This window comes from Larus michahellis, chromosome 1 (assembly GCF_964199755.1).
Source record: "Larus michahellis chromosome 1, bLarMic1.1, whole genome shotgun sequence".
Lineage (NCBI taxonomy): Eukaryota > Metazoa > Chordata > Aves > Charadriiformes > Laridae > Larus > Larus michahellis.
The window spans coordinates 33,268,611-33,285,581 of NC_133896.1; the positions used below are offsets into that span (position 1 = coordinate 33,268,611).

General features: G+C 40.7%; 1 protein-coding gene across 1 annotated transcript in view; it reads right to left on the bottom strand.

Moving 5' to 3' along the window:
- The window catches only part of ADAMTS20 (ADAM metallopeptidase with thrombospondin type 1 motif 20), a 102,796-nt gene that overhangs the window by 76,879 nt on the left and 8,946 nt on the right, over positions 1-16,971 (bottom strand). Inside the window, exons 3-4 of the mRNA XM_074566049.1 lie at positions 11,236-11,398; positions 7,618-7,877 (exon numbers count right to left, since the gene is read on the bottom strand). Coding sequence (XP_074422150.1) covers positions 7,618-7,877; positions 11,236-11,398 — 423 coding nt within the window. The remainder of the gene's footprint in view (positions 1-7,617; positions 7,878-11,235; positions 11,399-16,971) is intronic.

Below are 16,971 nucleotides of genomic sequence, written 5' to 3' on the forward strand. Positions count from 1 at the left end.
CCAATTGCATCCTGGGCTGCATCAAAAGAACCGTGGCCAGCAGATCCAGAGAGGTGATTCTCCCCCTCTACTCTGCTCTCATGAGACCCCACCTGGAGTACTGTGTCCAGCTCTGGAGCCCTCAGCACAAGAAGGACATAGACCTGTTGGAGCAGGTCCAGAGGAGGGCCATGAAGATGATCCACAGGCTGGAGCACCTCTCCTATGAAGACAGGCTGAGAAAGCTGGGGTTGTTCAGCCTGGAAAAGAGAAGACTCCAGGGAGACCTTATAACGGGCTTCCAGCACCTGAAGGGGGCCTGTAAGAAAGCTGGGGAGGGGCTGTTTGCAAAGGCATGTAGCGATAGGACGAGGGGCAGTGCTTTTAAAATAGAGCAGGGTAGATTTAGATTAGACATTAGGATGAAGTTCTTTACAATGAGGGTGGTGAGACACTGGAACAGGTTGCCCAGAGAGGTGGTGGAGGCCCCATCCCTGGAGACATTCAAGGCCAGGCTTGATGAGGCTCTGAGCAACCTGATCTAGTTGAAAATGTCCCTGCTTACTGCAGGGGGGCTGGACTAGATGACCTTTAAAGGTCCCTTCCAACCCAACACATTCTATGATTCTATGGGTCAAGAAATGCTCCACCTGCATACTGATGAATTCTAATACAGATTACACAGCAAAGAGTGGTAGTCAGTTGTTTTTCTATTCTTCACATTTATTACTAGCTTACTGAAAAATAACTATTATGGGGAAGAAGAAGGAAGAGAAGAGAGACTGAAAACTGTATCTTCACATGCATTATTTGCCAGAGCAAAATATATGCTAGTAGAGGGTTGGGCCAGATGACTTCCAAAGGTCCCTTACAACTTAAATTATTCTGTGATTCTATGATACCATTGAAATGCTTCAAGGAGAAGGGATATGAGCTGGGATATATATTGTTGGGGAGGAAATTAACTGGACTGTGAAGAAAATATTTCAGAATTAAGATCTGATTTTTTTTTTTAAACTGCATTTATAAAAACCAAACATTTCTAAAAATAAAGTCTTAACAAATTTTTGTTTCAAGATTACCTTCAGAACTAGCAGATGTACATGTGGAATAACAGCTGCCAGAAGATGCCAGCTATACATCTTACTGAATACCACAGTAGATGAAGATATTAAATTCACATTAAAGATGTAGCGTTGCATGCCATTACCTCAAAGCCACCAATAACTGCTCTAAGTCCCAGTTTTACAGTATAGATAGGTAAGCGCAAGAATAAAATCACAAGCTTTTTAGAAAAGAACTGGTATTTCGTGGAGACGTGGAGACCAGCTTCAGTCCAGGTAAGGCCTCACTGGGGAAGGGGATCGCGGCGGATAAGGCCGGCAAAGGGCTCTTTTGAGGGCTCTTTCGAGGGCTCTTGTAGCCGGGAAAGGCGGCTAGCTCGTGCCGAAACCGGCAGCTCGGGGGCGGGCTGCTGACGCGGCAGGGGCGGAATCAGCGTCACACGCGGCAGCTCTAAACGGGTGGTCCCGGAGCGCAGCGGCCGGCCGCTGCGCACCCAGCAGGTGGGTAGCCTACGTGGGTCACACAGGGCGGCACCGCAGTGCGAGCAAACGAACAAGGAGCAGCATTTCGTACGGTGGGTCACTGGAAGCCTTGAGTCTAAGGTAAGCAGAAGCTGGGCAACCACAAGCAGAGGAACATCGGCGTGCAAGGGCACCGGCTCAGGGCGCGAGGGAAGCGAACAGCAGAGATCCTCCATCTCCCGGCACGAGAAAAGAACATGGCCGCAAAACAGTCAAAAGCTTCTGCGAGGAAGAACGTGGGAACTCAGACTGAGCTCCTCTGCAAGCATGTGGCTGTGCAGGTCTCGGGCTGTAATGAGTGCCTGAGTCTGGCACTGCTCCCACAGGGTTCCAGAGACACTGTGTGCATACGGTGCGATCAAGTAAATGATCTGCTCAGGAAGGTGGTTGAACTGAAGGAAGAGGTAGAACGGTTAAGAAGTACTAGGAACTGTGAAAACGAAATAGATTGGTGGAGCCATACCCTGAGGCAAAGGCAGCAGGAAGAGGCTCTATCAGAAGTGGATGACCCACTTCCCTCCTGTCACCAGGCAGAAGGAGAGGACTCAAGGGATAAGGGGGAGTGGAGTCAGATCCCTCCTCGGAGAGGTAAGCGAAACCTCTCACAGCCCCCCTCACCATCCCAACTGCCCTTACGTAATAGGTATGAGGCTCTGGAAATTGAGGACCAGGCGATTGAGGATGGAGAAGCTGATCCATCCAGTGAAATGCACAGTGCTCGTCACTCACCCCCACGCCTCAGGACGTCCTCAACAAAGAAAGAAAGAAGGGTTACTGTAGTAGGTGACTCCCTTCTGAGAGGAACAGAGGGTCCTATCTGTAGACCAGACCCATCCCACAGGGAAGTCAGCTGCCTCCCTGGGGCCAGAATTAAGGACATACGGAGGAAACTCCCTTCCCTGGTCCAGTCATCAGATTACTATCCGCTACTGATATTTCAGGTAGGCAGTGACGAAGTAGGTACCAGAAGTCTGAGGGCAATGAAGAATGACTTTAGGGCCCTGGGACGGCTGGTTAAGGGATCGGGAGCACAAATAGTGTTCTCCTCTATCCCACCATTTGCAGGGGTAGACGAGGGGATAAATAGGAGGAGCCAGCAAATTAACTCCTGGCTCCGCGACTGGTGCGTCCGGCAGGACTTTGGCTTTTTTGAACATGGGCTGATCTACAGGAAACCAGGCATGCTGGCATCAGGCGGGGGAAGCCTAACCCGAAGGGGAAGAAAGAGACTGGGACAAGAATTAGCAGGGCTTATCCATAAGGCTTTAAACTAGGTTTGATGGGGGATGGGGACGAAACCAGGATCACAAAAGTGGTGCCTGGGAGCAACATAGCAGTGCTCATGGGTAAAAGTGATAGCAAGGTCTTGCAGCCTGTCTCAGCGATGGTGGGGGATAGTGAATTGTGTGGCAGCATAGACACAAGGAGTAGTGATAATTTAGTAACTACAGTAGTGTCCGAGAATGATCAGGTGCAAATCAGGGCCTGTCCCCCCAAGAAAGTGGTAGGACAATTAACCCAACTGAAGTGCATCTACACTAATGCACGCAGCATGGGGAATAAGCAGGACGAGCTGGAGGCCATCGTGCAGCAGGGAAACTATGATGTGGTTGCCATCACGGAAACGTGGTGGGAAGACACACACAAGTGGAGTGCTGTAATTGATGGCTACCAGCTTTTCAGAAGAGATAGGCAAGGGAAGAGAGGTGGTGGGGTGGCCCTCTATGTTAGGGGCGGTTTTGAATGTCTAGAACTCAACAGTGTGAATGACAGTGTTGAGTGTGTATGGATAAAAATCAAGGGGAAGGCCAACAAGGCAGATATCATGACGGGAGTTTGTTATAGACCCCCTAATCAGGATGTAGAAACCGATGAAGTATTCTATAAGCAGCTGGCAGAGGTCTCGCGATCATCTGCCCTTGCTCTTGTGGGGGATTTCAACTTCCCGGATGTCTGCTGGGAATACTACACAGCAGAGAGGGAACAGTCCCGGAGGTTCCCGGAGTGTGTGGAAGACAACTTCCTAACACAGCTGGTGAAGGAACCTACTAAGGGAAGTGCCCTACTGGACCTACTGTTTGTTAACAGAGAAGGTCTTGTGGGGGATGTAAAGGTTGGAGGTCGTCTTGGGCAGAGTGACCATGAAATGATAGAGTTTTCAATTCTTGGTGAAGGGAGGCGGGGAGCCAGCAAAACTGCCACCTTGGATTTCCGAAGGGCAGACTTTAGCCTGTTTAGGAGCATGGTTGAGAGTGTCCCTTGGGAGGCAGTTTTGAAGAGCAAAGGTGCCCAGGAAAGCTGGTCATACTTCAAGCAGGTGCTCTTAGAAGCACAGGTGAAGGCCATCCCCATGTCCCGAAAGATGAGCCGACGGGGAAGAAGGCCAGCCTGGCTAAATAGAGAGCTTTGGCTGGACCTCAGGAAAAAAAGGAAGGCTTACATTCTCTGGAAAAGGGGCTTAGCAACTCATGAGGATTATCAAGATATAACAAAGCTATGCAGGGGGAAGATTAGAAGGGCCAAAGCTCAATCAGAACTCAGCTTGGCCACTGCAGTTAAAGATAACAAGAAGAGATTTTTCCAGTATATCAACAGAAAAAGGAAAACTAGGGAAAATATAGGTCCACTGATGAATGAGACGGGTGCCCTAGTGGTGGAAGACACAGAGAAGGCAGAGTTACTGAATGCCTTCTTTTCTTCGGTCTTCACTGATAAAGCCATCCCTCACACATCCCATACCCTGGAGGCAAGGGGGAAGGTCTGGAGAGAGGAAGATTTTCCCTTAGTTGAGGAGGACCGGGTCAGAGACCACTTGGCCAAGCTGGACATTCATAAATCCATGGGCCCTGACGGGATGCACCCGCGAGTGCTGAGAGAGCTGGCTGATGTTATCGCTAGACCACTCTCTATCGTCTTTGAAAAGTCATGGGGAACAGGAGAGGTGCCTGAGGACTGGAGGAAGGCTAACATCACTCCAATCTTCAAAAAAGGCAAGAAGGAGGACCCAGGGAACTACAGGCCGGTTAGTCTCACCTCTGTCCCTGGGAAGGTAATGGAGCGACTCATTCTGGATGTCGTCTCCAAACACATAGAGGAACAGGAAGTTATTGGAAGTGGTCAGCATGGATTTACCAAGGGCAAATCATGCCTGACCAATCTGATAGCTTTCTATGATGTTATAACGGGTTGGCTGGATGAGGAGAGAGCCGTAGATGTCATCTACCTTGACCTTAGCAAGGCTTTTGACACTGTCTCCCATAACATCCTCATTAGGAAGCTGAGGAAGTATGGGCTAGACGAGGTGACAGTGAGGTGGATCAAGAGCTGGCTGAGTGACAGAACTCAGAGGGTTGTGATCAGCAGCACAGAGTCCAGTTGGAGGCCTGTAACGAGTCGTGTCCCTCAGGGGTCAATACTTGGACCAATTTTGTTCAATATATTCATTAATGACCTAGATGAGGGGACAGAGTGTATCCTCAGCAAGTTTGCTGATGATACCAAGCTGGGAGGGGTGGCCGACACTCCAGAGGGCCATGCTGCCATCCAGCGTGACCTGGACAGGTTGGAGAGCTGGGCAGAGAAGAACCTAATGAGGTTCAACAAAAGCAAGTGTAGGGTCCTGCACCTGGGAAGGAAGAATGCCAAACACCAGTATAGGTTAGGGGCGGACATGCTGGGAAGCAGCTCTGAGGAGAAGGACCTGGGGGTCCTGGTAGACAGCAAATTATCCATGAGCCAGCAGTGTGCCCTTGTCGCCAAGAAGGCCAATGGCATCCTGGGCTGCATAGGGAAGACTGTGGCCAGTAGGTCGAGGGAGGTCATTCTCCCCCTCTACTCTGCACTGGTGAGGCCACAACTGGAGTACTGTGTCCAGTTTTGGGCTCCCCAGTTCAAGAGGGACAGGGAACTACTGGAGCGAGTCCAGCGTAGGGCAACCAAGATGATTATGGGACTGGAGCACCTCCCTTATGAGGAAAGGCTGAAAGAGCTGGGACTCTTTAGCCTGGAGAAGAGAAGATTGAGGGGGGACCTGATTAATGTTTACAAGTATCTAAAGGGTGGGTTTAAGGAGGACGGAGCCAGGCTCTTTTCAATGGTTCCCAGCGACAGGACAAGGGGCAATGGGCACAAGCTAGAACATAGGAAGTTCCGTTCAAATACACGGAAAAACTTCTTTACAGTGAGGGTGACAGAGCACTGGAACAGGCTGCCCAGGGAGGTTGTGGAGTCCCCTTCTCTGGAGATTTTCAAGACCCGCCTGGATGCAGCCCTGAGGGATGTGCTTTAGGCAATCCTGCTCTAGCATGGGAGTTGGACTAGATGATCTCTAGAGGTCCCTTCCAACTCTGAAGATTCCGTGATTCCGTGATTTTTTCACTCATACATGTATATGTTAAATGCTAGATGTTATAAACAGTTCATCTAGACTCTCTTTAGCAGCAATTATACACTGCATATCCCATTTACCTAGTAGAAGTCCCATTATGCAAGTAAAAATACACAAGAAACATTGCACTGTAAGGAACAGTGGCTGAATGTACAACATCTCCTGATGCAGGAACAATGTTCTTAAAAAAAGAACATCAGGAATTAAATTAGCTATAATTACAACAGGGCCTCATGAAAATTATACAATAAATGTTCCATTTCATCTTACTGTAAAATTTTGTGAAGAACAGCTTCCATTTTAAAATAATGTTTTGACCACTTCAAAACATTAAGAACCACTTTGGTTCTTAGTACAGCTCTATATTAAAAAAGTAACTTTATAAAAATGGCTTGTTTGGGATCAGTTTTTTCTAAAAGGATTCCAAGTTGAGTCTGCACTATAAGTTAAAGAAAAAAAAAATCCATCTTTCAATACTGACTATTTTTTTTTTTGGTAATAAGTGAACTTTGAGACCTTCATACCACTGCCTGTAGAAAAATTCAGAAGACTCTATCAAGTTAATAGCCTGCTATGCTAGCCTCTCTTAAAATTCCATTATTTTTCTTATAAACCAATTAGAGAAAATGCCATCATCTAAATCTAGGTGCCTACATCTATGCCATCTTAGTAGAGGTGACAGCACCTCTACTGCCATCAGCTGGAGATAGACATTAGAGTGACCAGAACTCAGTTCAGTCGCCTAACTGCACGTTATCTAGTGTCACTTCAAATGCTATAGGTTATCAGGCACCTACACAGAACTAGCAGATACGACACGTGATCTACATGAGACTTGCACACCTTTCTGAAGCAGCAGCTGAGGCCAAGTCAGATGTCCTATGGCATCTTAAATGGCACTGGATGCTTCTATGAAGCAAATTGATTGATCCCAGTGCCTGTTCATCCAAAAGTAGTGTCTATAACTGGTCAAGTGAATAGCTCTGTTATTTAAAGCAGATATCTCCATAGATACCAACATGCAGGTGCCTTAATTTGCAAGCCCGAAGTTAGATGGAGCTTCATATAAATTAAGCTTCTTGAATAGATGGTAGGACAGAAATCTAGAAAAAATTACTATACAGAATATTTTAGCATGCCTTTCCCTAAAAAGTGTTTCAACAAGTGTCATGGTAAACCTTTTGATTTTACAGAGCTTATTGTACTAGATCCTAAATCAATACAAGAAGTGACTTTTTGTTCAATAAAAAATTCACCACAGAAAGAGCTCAACTAAATTATGCCAACTCAAAGTCTGACCTGTATTAATTTGAAATTACTTGAAAAACTAGGATTACAACAACCAAGCATTTTTTCAGAATGCCTTTTAACCTCTGTCTGCTGTAATTAATCCATATGTTTTAACTCACTGAAGCTTAAGAATTCTCCTAATGCAACAGCAAATCAGGAAACAGGTCACAGCATTTCACCTACACACCTTACTGCAGTAAACTGAAGAGATCCATATTCTGAAGTTTTGACCCTAGGTTTTTTTTGTTTATGTGATCTCTTTCAATATTCTGTGTCAAATTCAATCAAACTAGAAGACAGGGAAGTTGCAGAAGAGAAAACAACAGAAAAAAAATAACTGAAAATGCTAATACTTATGAACTTAAGTTTACTTACTATTGACATCAGTGTTAGTACGTAGTGCTGTAAATTCTGCCCATGGTGACGAACCATTTTGGTGTCAGCTGTAACCATCACTTCTACATATCTTGGATAGGAAAGAAAACGTTTTTTCCTGGAATGTGGATTGCCACCATCCTCTACAGACAGGTTATTTAAAGCGTACTCTAAATTGGGAGACTTCTGTAACACATTGCTCTCTTCATTTAAGCTGCTGAAGGTTGGATGTAGTAAAGTGCTCTTCTTCAACTCTTTTTCTGTAAAGTAAAAGAAGATTTACTGTTGAATGCAGTTCCTAAATTTAAAGCGAGAAATGGGCAAAAGGCAAAATGGGCAATATAGACAAAGTGAACTTACATTTATGATCTTATTTCCAAGATAACCAGTGCAAGAATTACAAAAGATACATTAACCATGCAAGGCTGTAACAGGAACATCAAATTAGACATCATTTACATTATCATACAGTTCTAGCTTATATGGATTCACTGTTAAAGTTTACTTAAGAGATAGCAGTATTTCACAGTTCCTAGAATGCAGCAAACAGGCAGGAAGGAGATAAGCACTACAGCTTAAGTAATACAACAAAGGAAGCAAGTTAGTTAAACAAAATACCTTTTTTTTTCCTTTGTTATACACCATGACACACCTTTGACACTAACAGAACCAGTCAAAACAAACCATAACACAGACCAGGCCCATGTCCTCAAATTCCTATTGACTTTTTCATTTATATAACCTTATATTTATATAAGCATGGAGTTTACTTCATAAGCAAGTACACATCAAAAGCCTTCGGTGACTTCCTTGACAGCTTTGTTAATATTCATTATGTAGGATCAAGTTCTGAAGGGAATATAAAACCTACTCAGATAACTCCAAACTAAATACTGTAATACTTCCAATTATGCTGGATAGGCCAGCCACCAGAGGCTTCTGATGCCCAATGCATAAAATCCATGCATTGATCAGGGAGTGAGCTTAGCTACAGCCCACATAAAAATACTTAACTGAGAAGTATATCTGAATTCTCAGTGAATTCTCCAGAATTAGACACTTTCAGCCCCCTCAGAACAAACCTCCATTGTCTTCCTGGAAGCTAGATTTCCTCTCACAAAGTCGCTGCCAAAGGATATGTCTCCTAATCCTTTTATTCCAATGACTTAGTGACTACAGCACTGACTCAAGAATTCAGAGATCCCAACTCTGTCACCCTCGACATGGGAGGATTTAAATCTATGCATTCCATATTTCAAGGGAAGACCCTCATTCATAAACTTTAAGCTACTTTTGACAGGTCAATAATCTGTCCTCTTTAAAGTTAGGGCACAATACAGCCAGAAAACAGTAGAGGGACAACAGCAAGCACTTTAAAGTTTGATGAGTAATTATCTAAAAGTCAGTCACAAGATATAGCTATAGTAATTGCAAAAGCTATTAGCACTAACAATAATGAGGGGAGAATTTGGGGAATGGCTTTGAAAAGCAACTTTGTGAACACCTATGTATATTAGATGGGTTCAGACTGAATGAGTTTGATGACTGAAGAGAACTGGCTGAAGCAATCTCATATACACATCATCTTTACTAGGTCACAGAAGGTGTCTGAGATTTCAGAGTACTGGTAAAATGGGAAACAGCATCTATATTTAAAGTGGGAGTTTAAAGACAACCTGAATTTATGGACCAGCCAAGATAAATTCAATACCAGAACAAATCAATTTTTTTTTTATAAACACCAGAAATCAACAAGTGGATGAGTAATAGCTATCATATTTATCAAAAACATTTCATGGCAAACTCAGATGAGCTTCCCTGGATGAAGGAAACAGAATTTATGGATAAGAGGAAATGCAGCAGATGTCCTATCCTGACTTGAGTAAAGCTTGTACCAGGGTTTCCAATTAATTTTTCATCAGCAAGTTAGTTTAGAAGAAACCAGCACAAAGTGAGGAAAAGATGAGTTAGACCATTTCAGAAGTAATTATCATGGTCCAATTTCAAACTAAAAAGTACTGAATGCTATGCCTCTCCATATCCTCTGTCAAGATTCACTTACTAGAGAAACTCTCATGGTCACTATATTGCTAGATATACTCTGTTCCTCTTCAAAGGGAAGACGTGAATAACCAGGCAAGACTAGCATTAAAACGAAACAAATCTCTTTAAAAGGGCAGAAACATAACACAAGGTTTTTCTCCATGAAAATTTCTGCAACTTCACTCCTGGAAAAATGACTAATCTCTAGCACACAATCTTTTGCAGTTGTTCCAATAAATGAAAAGGGGGAGAGTGACCAAGTTCTTAATGCTTGGAGCCTTTTTCTCACACTAGGTTGCTAATATTAATAGAATTGTCATATGCAACATAGAAAAAAAAGAAAAACACAAAAAACCCACACAACAAACTGAAAGACCTCTACTTTGGTTCAGTACATATTATTCATCATTAAAAAAAGAATCAGGAATAACAACACTTGCTTGATTTTCCAACAAAGTACTAACTCCTTGTTCTGCAATGACAATCAACGAATAGACAGCATCAGCTTCCTAAAATAGAGCTAAAGAAAAGAAACACCTTTCACTAGAATTTGTTGAATGCAAGGTGATCATAATGGTCGCTTTCTGGCCTTAGTATCTACAGAAAAGCAGAATTCTCAACATATTTTTTCCTGAATATAAAATATGCTTTAAGAATTTTCCAAAATTAAAAACACTAGCCACCCAAGGTTCACCATTATTTTTGCAATTTATGTTTTCAAATATCTGGACAGATATTCCTTAAGAAAATAAAGTAGAAATTTTATTATTTTCCTTTTCTTCAGATAGTCTTATTTATGCACTCAGCCTTGCCTAAACACTCCTGAAGTGCAAGTACACTCAAAATGCATAAAATGCAGTTTTCAATCTCATGAAAGGTGTATAAACTTAGACAGGATATTTCTAAATGCCAAGCTGAACCAAATATAAGCTGCTTTATCCTATTGTGAATCTCCACCCATTTGTGTTTTCTTTGAAGCCAAATAAATGGCCCCCCTATGCTTCTATCAAAAGCAAGAGAAAAGCATTTATTACATCACTAAATTTATTTTTTTTTTAAGCCATGTTTCCAACACAATGAAAAATGTTTTTAAGTGGCACTAGTATAATAGCAAAGGTTAAGAAGTGCATCGCTCAGGCATGATCTTCAAAGGCTTCTGCATCATTTTATCCCAAAGCAGATGGTATCTCAGTGTTTAGAATGAGTTTTCAGACACCTACAACTTCAAATAAATCCTTTTTAATCCCGCTCTTCTGTCTAGCTTTTGTACTTTGATGGTAGCTGCAGGTGCCTTTCTCTAATACTATTTTCCAATTACAAAGATGCATGCATAAATATGAAAAACAACTACTGAAAGTTTTCAGCCCCACTAAAAAACGTATTAGTTTAAAGCACGGTGCTTTAAAAAAAAAAAAAGATAAGTGACTGCCAAGCCTATGTGAAAGAAATGTGTAGGTTCTAAGGGAACAATCTGAAGATAAATATTATTTACAAAAATTAAATCTTGCCTTTTTTTTTTTTTAAATACATCTGACATTTGAAAAAGTCACATTGAAATTTAAAGTATGACTATACCTGAAACTTCACAAGGTTTATGGGATTTCTGATACTTTTTTTTAAGTTCTTCATGCCTGTATATAAGATGTGGTTTGTTATGCTCATCTTCATGTTCACCTCCATCCGCTTTCATCAGAGGTTCTAAAAAATATTCACCATCATGTGCTTTAAAGGTGCCCATCTGAAAGTAAGAGAAGTAATTGATTTATTTTCCACTAAAAATACTGATATAAAAATAATTTTGATTGAAATAATAAACTATTTATAATATTCTGAAATTAATGGAAGAAAATTTACACGTGAGACAGAGGAAACTTCAGGGGAAGCTGGAGATGGAAGCTTGAAGGTAAGGCAAAGAGAAATTTGCTTTCAGAGACCTGTCTCACCAGAATAACTCATAACAGACTAGCTTGCATATTAACAATGCATCATAGGTAATCACTATATAGTTAATGAAACAAAGGAGGTCACAAAAGTAGAGTATTTAGCAAGCCAAGGAGGAGCAGCTGGGAACTGTGGAGTAGAGGCCATCAAGTAATTCAGGATTTGTGTTATCCAAATTCTAGACTGATTTTTTGCCTTGTCCTTTACATAATTCATAACATTTTTTTTCTAAAACTGCATTTTGCCTATAGATTAGAAATAGTGTTAACCTGATATTCCTTTTAAAGACTTTGAAACAAGTTCCAGGAATTCAAAGTTGACAGTTTCATTAATGAGTTTTTCTCCTTGATTTTTTCCCCCCTCTATAGCAGACACACATGGATAACTATGTAATGGGAACCAAAGGAACTTGATTACTAACAAAAGCACTGGCACATATATAAAGAAAATGAACACAAATTAAGATCCTTTCCCCAGCCTCACCCCTGCCTCATAATCCCTTCAATTATGAAATCCTAAAATAGAATCTCTTCTTTCTTTCTGCACTTCTGACCAAATTCATAGTTTCCTATAGCTTAAGTCCCTTATTTCAGGAGACTATGAGGAGAAAAAAAAACATGTAAGAATTTAATCAAATTATTTTCAGACTTCTTGGCAACTTCCTCACTTCAGCCAGTTAAGCACCTAGAGCAAGCAGGTGTGCTGCATCCTGTTAGCTGTTTTGCCATATTAGTGATGTATGTTGACCAACAAAAGAATCATGATAATCTACACAGTTTAAGAGATTAAGTATTCATGTCAACCTTGAAACTCAGGGTTACAGAGAGAGGCAGAGCAAGATATACAAGAAGTGAGAACAGTTTTTTCAAGCAGCCTACAAGGAGCCTTTTAAAATCTGCTGCAGACTACCTTAGTGTCCAGGGTATTGTACTGGAATGATAATATCCCCTTGAATTTTGGATCCTTCTAGCAGTTATCAGTTTTCTATGTTTAAAGTCTGTTAGGCTTCAGGCATGTGTCAGACTCTCTGTAACCTTGCCTGAAACATGGCGTACAAATCATCCAGTTATTGTAAACCCACTGTGGTTGGATCCTGTGCCTCACCTTTGTTGCAGAATGAAAAGACTCAGCTAAATAGTATTTTCTTTTGAAGACTGTTTAAATTTAACTCACAGAAACACGTTTTCCCCCCCCTCGGTTTCATTTAAATTCTTTGCAAGTGGTCTTCATGCTGGATCCTTTCTATGTGCGGTTCAGCCTTCTCCCATCCAGTGTTTCCAGGGCATGTGGTTTGTAGAGGACAGCAGATGGAGTGCACTGGGAATGCTATGTGCCTCCCTGGGAAGGGCCTCATGGAAACAGATATGCCACAGCTTGTCAGCTAGTCCTAAGTAGGTGCAACCTTCTGGGCAAAGTGACAGGGACAGACAAGAAGAACCTGCACTCACAGCCAAAGCAGCAAGAACTGATGCTAAGATTCATGTTGATGTTGGTTTGTTGGTTTGTTGTTTTTTTTTAATATTAAAGTCCCAATTACCAAAACAAGATAAATTTCACCCCATACTATTTGTGAACACTAACATTCTAATTAATTCTTTTCTCCTGACATATCATAAACCCTATTTCTAGATAAGGGACATTTTAAATATCTTATTTCAGATTTAAGCAAAAAACTTCACTACTACTGCTTTATTCCACACGTATATTTTATTTCCCTTCTACTCCTAATACCTACAGCAGATATTCTGTATTTGTTTCTTCAATGGCTTTTCCAGCTAACAGACTTCCAGGTCTTACAAATACGTGGTTTCAGCTACAACAAACATGCCAATTATAAGAATAATAGCACAGAAGTAATAAGGAAAGAGTTTGTGCTATATTTTAAACCAAATCAATCTTCTGGAATATCAGACTTCCACTAGAAAACAAGAACTACAACAATAAGGCTTTATTTTTCTACCAAAAAAGAAAATCATCACTAAGATACAAGCTTTTGATCACTTTGAAAATTCCACTCAGCCTCCTGACCCCATCCTTAGGCAACCAATTGCTGCCAGAGGAAAAATCCTATCTAGGAATTCAAAACCGTATTTATGCACCATTATCCTATGCAGTGTATCGGAAAGAGTCATCAGGACGCATCATGACTGATCCAAGTCAATCCAGGACTGCTGATTCTCCGAAAGAGGTATTCCTGCCTTGCACCTCCTCTAGGCATCCACTCCCACACTCCTTTGTTTACACACTAGCAATGGAAATAGTGTATACTGTATACTAATTCCTCTGTGCAGTTAAAAAAAAATTAAGAAAATCTATGCCTCCTACCAAAGGAAGATATTTTAAAGGTATTTTTAAACTGAAATAAAACAGAGAACCATTTTTCCTGGCAAAAAAGCACCTTCATATCAGTGAGAGTTTACTGTAAAACCAGATTATCAAGCAACTCAGAACGGTGCTCCAAAGCCTGCACATCAATCTGAGGCTAACAATGAAGACACAATATAAAATGCCTGGCAACATCTCTGGCTCAACTGTCATTACTCTGTAGTCTGAATATCCCAATCAGAACCGATACATGTATCTTAGCTGAAACACAGAATACTGTGCTGAAAAAAACGACACAGTGAAGTTATCTAGGGAGGGAAAAAAAACAAAACAAAACAAAATGCAGGCAATTCTCCCTCTTTTAAAAGATACTCAGAAGTAGCAGTAACTGTGCTCATCTTAACAGCAAACGATTAGAGAAATTGCCTATAAAGCAAAAGAGTGAAATCTCCTTCATTATATCCAAGAAAATACAAAACACACCATAAACTTATAGCCTAAAGTTAGGCTAGAAAGCTGAAGGGGACGTATCCTATACTATGTTTCATTACCTCAGAATTATTCTTAGCTTTTTGTTTTAAATCAAAAGATTAATACAAGAAGGCACAATAGTGTCCTTAAGACTGGAGATTCCACCTTTCCAGATACTTGGGGTAACTATTTTAGAAAAACAGAAGTCAGCTTCCTCTCACTTGCTCACTCTCTGGCCCCCTGGCTCTTGCACAATATCCCAGCATCAACTGTCCATTTAGATATGGAAGAAATCACTGATCAAAAATATATATTGCAGCAAACTTTCATTCTTTCCTTAATGAATTCTCTCCTCTTTAACAATGTATAGATAAACAATTACTACCACTGACTAGTTTGGAACATCTCCCCCCAGTAGTCTATGATAAATTTATTGCACCTTCCCTATCCAAGTTGAAAAGAACGCATCGTACTGTATGTGAGAAAAACCAAAGGATGAGAGATGAAAACAGTGCTCTATCTTTAGAAGGGTGTATGATGATATTTGTCATTTAAACCCCAAGCAGACATTGAGCTTGAAGCCACCAATTCCAAACCTTTAAATTCTCTATGAAGACTAAAGCTGGATTTTCATTAGCTACATATATGGTTATCTCCTCATTTTCCTAACACATAGGTCTACAAAAATCCAGTGACCAGCTACACTGTCTGTTTTATAGTCCTTCATTCATGAAAGTGATACTTAATCTGGTGACAGACTCTGCTTACACAAATGGAGCTATTACAGTGAGTGAGGCACACACGTAGAAGGTCTGAGAGATCCAAATGAGAAATACTTTTGGTAAAACCAAATAAACCCAAGTCACTTAGATGTACAGAGGCAGGTTGCTGAAACAGGAGCCCAAGCATTTGCAGGAAATGAAATCAGAAATGAACTGGATTTATTTATCATCTACAGATGCCTCTCAAATCATATAACAAGAAATCTGCCCGAAACATTCTATTTCTGTTCTCAGATAAAGAGGTAAAAGTATATTTAAAAGATCTCTTCAGTAGAAGTGCAGTACAAAATTGAAAACAGCCTCTTGCACATCATAAAGAAGTGGTGCAAAGAGGGAGTGCTACACAGGACTATGCATATGCATAGATTCGAGGAAATTTATGAGAAAACCCACATGAGAAAGATAATTTATTTTTTGGATTTAAAATACTCTGGATGAGTTAGACACGTTATATTAAATCAAGGTTCAATGGATCGACACAGCTACTCACTATATATGGTATGTCTTAGTGGTTTAAAGTGGCTTAAAACCGCATAGTCTTAATCAATGTATTTGCTCTATTCCAAGAGTAGTAGAAATAAATATTGCAGAATTTATGGTTAAAGTATGTACCATGCCCACATACAAATTACATCCTTGTGTATAATGACAACTTTGTAGAACACATGGAAAACATAAGGGATATATAGCAGGTTTCAGAAACGTGGAATTAATCTTAGTATGTCCAACAGCAAAATTGGAAAGATTTCAGAAAAATGCTAAAAGAACAACTGAAGTTCTGGAAACCATGACTCCAAACTGGCAGACTCCCTCCTAGGTGCTCCACTCCTGTACTCAAGTATTTTTCATGCCCTCACGGTACAGCTTCTTAACTCAAATGCAAAAACCTGCAAGTAGTTTACAGCAAGGGTACTTTCATAGCCAAAGTAAATTACAAAATCCCTTTAATATTATTCTTTTTCCTCCTCTGCTCCCTCCCCCTTATGTTAATTCAAAGCTCTTCTGAATCATGTGAGAAGCCCTTCACCCTTTTCTCCCTGCTCCACTGTTACAATGTTTTCTAATGAAAGACTTAAGCATAGCTTATTTAGTTCATTGAACAAAAAAGTATTAGAGGTTATCTGATCATGGTACAATGACAACATATGGGAAAAAAAAATTTCTACCAGAAGATAGTTCAGAAAGAAACACAACAAGAGGTAGTGGTTGCAAGCTAATGTATTAAAACTAGAGCTAATATAGTAGAAATGTGAAAATACTAGACAGGTAGACATAGTGCTTAAAGATACAGTTTAGTGCTGGTTTTTGTCAGAGTTAGGTTGATGGTTAGACTAGATGATATGAAAGGTCCCTTCCAACCTAGGCAATTCTATGATTCTAGTAACAAAATACTAAATAATATACCACCTAAGCAACAGAAAAGAAATATCCAGCAACGAACAAGTGTTTTCTAGTGGAACACCTTTTCAGAAGTGACTGAAAGAAACATTATATTTGAAGTTCTTAAAGAGAAATAGAATAAAATGCTAAAAGCTTATTATAGGAAAAAAATAAACCTTTCATCATAAGTTTGACTGTGATTTAACTACATCTCCTTAACAAATTCTGTGATGTTAAGATTTCATGAGCAGATAGTAATCAGATCTTTAGCATACTTAATCACACCTTGAACAGAACTGATGAGGCACCCACCCATGCTCCGAAGCGTCCCAGTCTGAAAAGGCACCTAATCATTTGTTAAATAAAATGATGTCATTCCAGATTGGAATTTAAATTCCATGTAAAGTCCTAA